Source organism: Clytia hemisphaerica, unplaced genomic scaffold (genome assembly GCF_902728285.1).
Source record: "Clytia hemisphaerica strain Z4C2 unplaced genomic scaffold, Clytia hemisphaerica genome assembly, whole genome shotgun sequence".
Lineage (NCBI taxonomy): Eukaryota > Metazoa > Cnidaria > Hydrozoa > Leptothecata > Clytiidae > Clytia > Clytia hemisphaerica.
The window spans coordinates 424604-433472 of NW_027104380.1; the positions used below are offsets into that span (position 1 = coordinate 424604).

The following is an 8869-nucleotide window of genomic DNA, read 5'->3' on the forward strand; positions in this document are numbered from 1 at the left end:
ATGAAAGTTCAGACTTCCCGGTCAACGGATTCCAACCATCAATGTTTTTGCATCAGGTTTAGTTGATGCTATTTTTTGCAATTATTTTCTTGCTTTTCCTGACTTGCGGAAGCTTGGCTATAAAAGTTTTTCATGTTTTGTTTACGCAACTTCCACCGTGATGGAAACAAACGTTCGATTTTCCCAAGGAAACGCCTCTACAGATTCGAACGTTTGCTCCCATAATGGTGGAAATTACATAACTGGAGCATACATGAAAAATATATTTGAGGAAACGGTTCAGAATATCCTCACGAAAGTCGAGTGTTTTTGACATTCAAGAGTCTGATGAAAAAGCAATAAGTTTGCATAGTGTATAAATTGCTTTTCTGATTTATCATGGCTCCTTGCCACGCTAATTTCACTGCTAAAAGTTCTTCCTTCTTAGATGGAGTTCCGTCTCTAAAGTGGCTTTTCCATCTCAAAATTCTGCTTAATGGGCTTTTCAAGTAAAAAAATGAATATGGGGGGTGGAAGATATAACAACTTTTAGTGATCCCCCCCCCGGACAAAGTGACTTTTGGCCCCCCGGAAACGGGTTTACACCCCCCCCCCCCCCCCCGGACAAGCTATATTTTTTATTAAATTGACCCCACTAAATTATACCAAAAATCTTACCGGCACGGCGCTCCACCGAAGAGGTAGATGCTCTTTTCAAGTTTTGACTTTTAAGTAAGGCGTTCTTTGGAGTGCAGCTTTAGTATAAAGGAGCTACGGTGTGCAAGGTTGTGGGTTGTGGGTTCGATCCCCAGCCGGGTCATACCAAGGATTCTCAAAATGGTAGTCGATGCCATTCTGCTTGATACTCAGCAATTAAAGAGGCAGATCAAGTGTAAGTGGAGAAATCCAGAGAAAAGAAGTGGTGCCCTCCCCTACCTTCGGTTAGACAGCTAGAAAAAAGGGAGCCTTCAGGTCGCAAACTTACTTACTTATTTGGAGTGCAGCGATTAAGGAAGAGGGCGGCGCCATCGAATAATATGTTACGCCGAAAAGGTAAATTCTTCAGGGAAACGCTAGAAATTCAAACAAACAACTAAAAAATATTGTGTATGATTAAAGTTTATTTTACACGAGGTTCTGTATAGTTAAAACTCAAAAAGTGTTTCTTTTAACAGACACGACATGTGACGGGACAAATCTTCTTGACGGCGTCGGCTTTACAAACATTACGTAATCTACGACATGTTTCTTTGTCTTTATCTTTGCAATCTTTCGGTGCTGAAAAAGTTGGGTTGGGAAAAAATCTTTTAAGCATAAAAAATCTACGGTCAAAATTCTTCCGTCTCAGACGGATTTCCGTCTCACAGAAAATTTTGTCAAAGTTTTCCGTCTCAGTTAAAAATGGTTATTTTATTCTCTAGAATTAATAATTCCATCAGAAAGAAATCTCGTATTAAAACTGTGTTTATGGCTGATGGCCTTGTATATACATAGTATGACGTTCATTATGTTTTTATTTTTCAACCTATTTTAGATATATATATTTTCGCTGTATGAATTTTAAGAACATTCTGAATTGTTTTGATTAAAAAGTTTTAGTGCCTTTCTAGCCAATCTAGGGGGTAGAAAATCTGAAATTTTTCTGGCCCTTGGCTCCAACCATGGTGGCCTGTGGGTGCCACTGTATACCAAAATATCTCTATCATGAAATTTTCCGTCTCACAGAAAAAACTGCTTTGACAACTGTCTTAAAAATCACACATGATTTCTAAGTGCTCTAACTTACTTCTGGAGTGCAGAACTCCAACTGACTTACGGTTTACGACCTTAGGATCTCAGGATCCAGAAACTGAAAAATGTCCCCAAATCGAAATATCTCATAAAATAAAATGGAAATAGAAATTGGCCGTTCTCGCCCAAAAATTCTGAAAAGTTAGAAATACCCAAAAATCTAAATATATTTTGGTCATGATTGTAGTTAGAATGAAGTCGATGCTTAGCCTCTAATCTCTACATACCTTAAGGGAACTTATTTTGGCGAATTCGGCAAATTTAGACAAAATTCGCAAAATCCCTTACCTTACCAAGACCTCAATAGAGTTCCAGAAATCCCACCCTGCTTTTAAAAACAATCGGGGGTGAGCCAATTCTCTAACCAGAGTCATGTACCGACCCTCTTCGGCCTTGGTATCTTGTTTTAAAAGCAAAAGGACGTGATTTCATGACGTAATGTTTTCTACGGAAAACCCGGTTTTCACCTGTAGTGGAAACTTTAACCTTGAGAAAAATTGTTTAAAATTTACGACTTTGGCAAAAACCGGGTTGTTTCCATAGAAACATTACGTAATAAATATCATGAACTAGGGAGATTCTGTGTCCCAGAAAAAATAAGCCTCTTTCGAGTCCTCTTACCTACGGTCCAGGGTTTTGGGGTGGTATAATTGTCATTACAATACATTCGATTGAGCTGAATTTTATCAATACGACTCAATCCACCTCTTTGGCCAATCACTTTTTGATATTTTGGATCTTTGGCCACGATTGTGATCTTTCCAGGTTTTGCAAAAGCTGAAAAGAATGGGTATATAATAAAATCACTGAGCTTTATATACTTAAGGGAAAGTTTCTCAATTCCCGTTAACCACAATATTGTTTGGAAGGAGTTTTTTATCAGTGGTATCTTAATGCACTACTCAATAGCGGTGTGAATGCATCAAGAGCACTGTGTCTACTTTTTGTCTAATTTTGGATGATTTAGCCCCGTCTGACGTTAATTTTTAATGGTTTCTTAGCGGGTATCAATTTTAAAATTAACTATGTTTCAAGATGGCGGATTTAGCTTTGTTTATAAAGGTCAGTAAATAGTTGATTGGTTTTTGAGAATTCAGGAAGCCATTGCATGCATTGATGTGAGGATATTTAGCCTGCTTAGAAGAGAATTTCAAAATTTGCTTGGGCTGACTAAATTGGGCGTTTTTAAAGCGCCCTTTATTTAGTTAGTGCTGTACCACAGATTGATAGATACTGAACTATAAGCGCTCCCTTTCGGTAGCTGATCCGAAGATAGAGATGTTTGCTTACCCTTGGCCGTGCCCTAGAAAAATGGTTGGGTACCCAGCTGGCACACAACGTTTATCTAATGTTCACAACGTTCATAAAACGTTAGATGAATGCTGAAACAACGTTGATTGTCAGCTGGGTAAAAAAACAAATACATACAGTTTGATTGAATAAAAAATTACCGTTTTCTGGATAATGCATAATACTTTCATAATCATATTTTGTTTCGAAGTCATACAATTTTTCTGTTGAGTATTTATCGAAATTCCTCTTTGCTCCATCTAAAACAGAAGAGTTTTAAGACTAAAGTGTACATGCTTGGATGTTTCTTTTTGCCAAGTTTTTTTTACTGTTGCAAAAGCTTATTTTGCGACAAAGTTAATTTTATGATAATGGGAGAGGGTTAACGCTTTCCATATTATGCTCTTTGAGGATGATATGAAAATAGGGAGATAGCTTACTTACGCAAGTGAAGGGTACGGGTATGTGCCACCCTTAAGGGTCCCTTTTTTGGGACATGAAAGTCCCTGTAGGGTTTGAAAAATCTAGAAAATTAAATTTCAGTCCAACTAAGGGTCGGAAAAATAGGAAAAGTTCAACTTTTTGCTCTATGAAAGATCAAATTTTGGTCAAATTAGTCCCAATAAGGGTCGTAAAAATCGCAACATTTTCCTATTTTATTTCCTTTTTAGTCCTGCTAACGGTCCGAGGGTCAAAAGCTCGCAGCCCTAGTACCCCCTCCCGGATAGCTTCTACTCTGAGCTGAATACAAGAGCTGAACGAAAGTTCGCGCCTTTTCAGTCGTACTTTTGCTGAAAGCAATACAATCCAGATTTAAATCGACTCAAATAATTCAAAATTTTATAAACAAAAGATAGCTCAATATTTAAAGCAAACTTAAGAGTTTTCATGACATATTTGACTCAATAACATGAATCAAGTAATTTTCTTAACAACTCGAAATAATCACTTGGGATAACTCGGACTAACACTTACCAAACATATTTTCCCATTTGATGTCAACGTAATTGTCACGATCTACTCTTGATTGCTCGTGGAAGAAGCCTAAAAAATTAATTTTGTTATTGATTTTTGGGAAATAATCTAAAACTGTTATCGGGAAACACGTAAGAGTCAACTGACCAACCTAAGTTTGGACGTTAAATGTTTTGATGTGTTTTACCGGCTGACTTAGTGTTTTTGGAGTATTAAAGGGGTTATCAGATAGTTTGAGATATATTTCCTGTAGATTCCTTTTCATGGTATTGAGCAAAACAAAATGAAATCTTAAAATTTAAAAAAATGGGCTCTTACCACAATCCTTACGTCAAAATTCTATACCCCTTTTCGACCGTAGTCGCGCGGTCAGGAGCGTGCCACTTAATTATTAAATTATCCCCCTAAACTCGATCCAATCCTTTTTGACACATACTTCTCTATTGTCTATAGGTGCGAAAAAAGGACTGGGACGGTTTTAGTGGGATAAAGCGGACAAAAAAATGCCCGCACGGCAATTGGCGGCTACGGTCGAAAAGGTGTATTGTTTTCTAGAGATAGACGAAAAAGATTTGAAAGTCTTTTACACCACCTTGGAAGGAATCTACAAGTCAGACCATGCTGAATATTTTTTCAGGCTTAAATGTTCTTATGATGTTCTCAATACGCTTAGTTAAAAACTTAAAGTGGGTTTAAAATCTGTTCTTAGGTTTCGGTCTTTTTTCAGCTTCGTGTTCTTATAAAGTCGTTCTTTAAAAAAGCGGGTATATTTCTAGGGAGTGAAAGAGCAAAATTTAGAAACAGAGAAAAAAGAGTTGGTTACCTAAGCTATGACCCATTTCATGGATAGCAATTCCTTTAGTCCAACAACCATTTGCACTTAAACTGATTCGGTTGCCGCCCTCCAAACGTCCAACGTTCGAAAAACAACTGTCAAAAAAGTTATAATATGGAGATAAAAGTTTGCAGTTTGCCAGTAAATACTTTTTTTCTTTGCGTTCTTAAAAAGTGTCGGTCCTTTTCTAGGAAGGAAGAAGGTTTTTAAGCTTAGTTTAAAAGATCTTTAAGAAATATTTGACATTCTTTGAGGTTTCCAGCTTCAGCGTGCTCATCATCTAACGAAAAAGTTTCTTTAAGAAGTATCACGGTCTGTGAATCAGACGAGTTTCAGCTGAAATCTCGGTCCATCATTAAGGGAAGAAGTTTTCACGGGAAGAAATATTCGCGGAATTTAATTTCGCGGTTCACAGTTCAAAATTCACAAGTTTCGCGAAATTCGATTTCGTGGTTGACAAATTTTTTTTGTTTACAATTTGGCCTATTTTGCCCTAAAAAGAACAATTTTAGAGTTGATTTTTTAAATCCTGAGAATATTCGTGTTTCGTGGATTTGACACAACAACTGCGGAAATTTCTTCCCTTAAGGGCAGATAAGAAAATTGATATTTTGAAAACTTTGATGTTTCTTACCCCCGTCCGATGAAGAAATACATGTGATATTTAGTTTTCGGACGTCCGCTCACTTCTTTGAAACGTAAACACGTGAATTTTTCATATTCTTCAACGGCCTCACGGATCACACGCACGGCCATCGGGGAGCGGGCTATACGTAAAAAAAGAACGGAAAGAATTGATTCATTGAAAAATATCATTATTATGCGTTTTGTTACCAATTCTTGATTGGGAAAAATTTTTTGTGTGGATTAATTTTTGCGAATTTTGACCGTTTTCGTAAAATTCAGTCCTCGCTACTTTGAAATCCGAAAACCCCAAACCCCTAGGAAAATGAAAGAAATCGGGTGAAAAAGATAAGAGGTAAGGCTGATTCACGAATTTCTGTTCACGTGAAATTTTTAGATTTTCGATTTGCGAAAAAAAGTTTACGCAAAACTTAATCCACCTAAGGTACAAGACAAATTTCTTGACAAGATGAATTTTTAGATATTTTAAAATTTCCTTTGGCCAGAAAAGTTCGTACCAAAAGTCATAGTCATATTTAACGTACCTCCTTCCATTTGCTTACACAGCAGTAAAAGAAAGCATAAAACGAGGGAATAACTGTCCTTGACAAGATGAATTTTTAGATATTTTAAAATTTCCTTTGACCAGAAAAGCTCGTACCAAAAGTCATTGTCATATTTAACGTACCTCCTTCCATTTGCTTACACAGCAATAAAAGAAAGCATAAAAAGATTAAATAACTTTCCCCCCCCTTCTCTCTATATTCTAAAACAAGAAAGCCTAAGCGGCGTAAAGGCCCATCAGTGTTGGCACTGTCAGCATATTTTTCCGCTGCAGAATCGCCATACAACAGGAGCGAATTTTTTCAATGTATAGACTCGAGTTGGGCGAGCAATAAAGTTTTAGAATTACTTTAAGCTTTTTTCTACTAATTAAGAAAGAAAGATTTGACCATATTTTCAAATTTTTTCGACCAGTTGTGTTTTAAAGGCCCATTGCGCTGCGCGCTGGGCCAAAAAGAATAATGATTCAAGCATTAAGAAAATGAAAATAATTTGAAAAAGGCTTACCTAGTTTAGAGTCTATCCCGTATTCGATAATTTTTTGAACTTTTCCATTGTCCAACCAAAGGCCCGTTCTCACCGATGCGAAAGAGTTTTTCGATTTCTGTTCCAAAATGGCGTCCTGTTGATCGGGTGTGAGGATAATGTCTCCTTCGAAGTATGGACCTGGAGTATTTTCAAGAAGTTTTTAACAAGAGCTGTAAAGATGCGGATAATATTTTTTCAACAGAGCTTGATATGATGACGTCACAGATAATCATTTCATTATCTCCCAAACTTTTTTACAATTGAACAATAGCAGGAAGCGAAAATTTTGTTAAGCTAAGCGGCCAAGATAGTATTTTTTTTAATTATAAGCTCGTTTATCTACTCTTAGCTGACACAAAACGTTGTTTCAACGTTCATCCAACGTTATATGGACGTTGTGAACATTAGATAAACGTCGAAACAACGTTTTGTGTCAGTTGGGCATGGAATTTAACCGTTCTAGAAACTCCAAAGATAAGGAATTCTATTACATTCCTATGTTACATTACTTTTCGTTTTTTTCAATAGGTTTTTTGGGGAAAGCTACGGTTGCATCTTAGCCAGGCAAAACATCTAACAGAATCGAATTATGATAAAAGTTGACAAGAAAGGAAAACCTTAAACAAATATGTAAAGTGATTTTTCTCCTAACCCTTTTTAAATACCGTTAAAATTGAGAAACCCGGATTGGGATACTATGGTATAAAGAGGGTACGGGAATGTGACGTTGGTCAGGGTACCTTTTTCAATTCCACCAGTCCCAGGAAGGGTCTACAAAACACCAAAATAGATCAATAAGTCCCTCGTAGGGTACCTGTATACCTCCTAGGGTACTGAAAATGACTGAAAATGTTTCAAATGTTTAACCACACAGCTAGTTGTTTGCATCAGAGAGCTCTAAAAAGCTGTTTATTATTGATTAAACCTTCTCAAATGGTTTTAATTATATATCTTCTCAAAAAAGTTGAAGTGAAAAACTCCGCATTGAACCTTCAATCTCAGACAAAAAACGACCTGAAGACTTTGCAATAATGTTTCCTTCAATGTTGAGTGGATTTGGCTTCTGGACTTGTCACCCAATATCTCATCCAATAAAAACAACATTGGCTTCTGGTAACAATGGGTTTTCAGAGTTTTTTTGGAAATTTTTCAACCTTGGAAAGTCTACAACCTCTTGTCCATGATTGTAAATCTCTTTACCTTGTTCTTGAGAAAAAGTTTTGGCAAAGAAATTGACGCACAAAAATGTTGCAAGCAAAACAATCTTCATCTTGATTCAAATGATATCAATCATGTACTAAAACCATTCAATTTTTAGACCCTCTTTATACATTTTTCTATATTTTGCACTCCGCTTTCTTTAAAGTCTTGTTTTGAAAATGTTATTTGGACAGTGGGCTTCGTTTTTGTCCTGAAATAGGAATTTTTTTTGACTGAAAACTATCAAATTCCATATGTGACGTGATCCAGTGAATAGTAACGGGTGCAGAACATGGAACCGAAAAGTTTGTACGGCAAAGAACCCATTAAAATCAGACAAAGAACGCGATACCTGGGTAATTCCCCGTCCATTGGGCCATTCCATTTTATATCAATACAAAGCAGTGGCGTTGTGGGGAAATTTTTCTGGAGGGGCCAAAGTCAATTTCTTTGAAATGGCGCCCCCCCCCCCAATTTTCTAAAGTGGCACCCCACCCACCAGTTTCAAAACTTTTACTAATTCATTTGCCTAGGCATAATGAATATTTAGTGGATAAAAGTAGATATATCTTTGATGAATGGAAAAGGGATAAACAGGCCCCACCATGGTTGGGGTCGACTAAATTTTTTTTGAAAATCGACTGCCAAGATACCCAACTGTAAATCACTAAATAAAAAAAGACAAATTTGGCACTTGCTAGAATGAAAAGAAACTTAAAGAATTAATGTGTAATACGACCGAAGCGAAATTGGTAAAATTGTAAAATTGGTCCTGGGGCGCGGTTTAAGGCGCATAAAGTATGATTTTTAAGATTGAGGCGTCTAAAAAAATCTCTTCTGGCGCCCCTCACTCTTCGGCGCCCCTTCAAAAAAGCTCCGCTAGGAGGGGCCATGGCCCCCCGGCCCTCCCCTGCCACAACGCCACTGATACAAAGGGGGTGAACGAAAATTTCCAGCTGTAATTGGAGAAGAATTTTCAAGGGAGTATTATTTTCTTTTTCCAGGAATTAAAAGATTATTCTAAAATTTCCAAGGGGTAAAAGAGTGATTTTAGTTCGTCCACTCTCACTTTTAAGACATGAA

The 8869-nt window shown here is 36.9% G+C and overlaps 1 protein-coding gene across 2 annotated transcripts; it reads right to left on the reverse strand.

The window, feature by feature from the left end:
• Positions 1-1080: 1080 nt before the first annotated feature.
• Positions 1081-7892, reverse strand: LOC136819144 (hatching enzyme 1.2-like). Of its 2 annotated transcripts, XM_067075349.1 has the most exons (8): positions 7787-7892; positions 6566-6724; positions 5505-5637; positions 4859-4965; positions 4036-4104; positions 3222-3320; positions 2392-2547; positions 1081-1257 (listed from the first exon to the last, which is right to left on the reverse strand). In XM_067075349.1, the coding sequence occupies exons 1-8, from the start codon at positions 7854-7856 to the stop codon at positions 1148-1150; spliced, it is 903 nt and encodes a 300-aa protein (XP_066931450.1). In that variant the 5' UTR covers positions 7857-7892; the 3' UTR covers positions 1081-1147. The 2 variants fall into 2 exon arrangements, with proteins under 2 accessions (XP_066931450.1, XP_066931451.1); XM_067075350.1 differs by lacking the exon at positions 3222-3320.
• Positions 7893-8869: the final 977 nt, after the last annotated feature.

Bases quoted from the DNA above. Each gene is read 5' to 3' on its own strand.
- LOC136819144 (XM_067075349.1), bottom strand. From the start codon at position 7,856: ATGAAGATTGTTTTGCTTGCAACATTTTTGTGCGTCAATTTCTTTGCC. The intron at 5,638-6,565 runs GTAAGCCTTTTT...TTTTACGTATAG, and splicing joins CGGGATAGACTCTAAACTAG to CCCGCTCCCCGATGGCCGTG. The intron at 4,966-5,504 runs GTAAGAAACATC...CTTTTTTGACAG, and splicing joins TATTTCTTCATCGGACGGGG to TTGTTTTTCGAACGTTGGAC.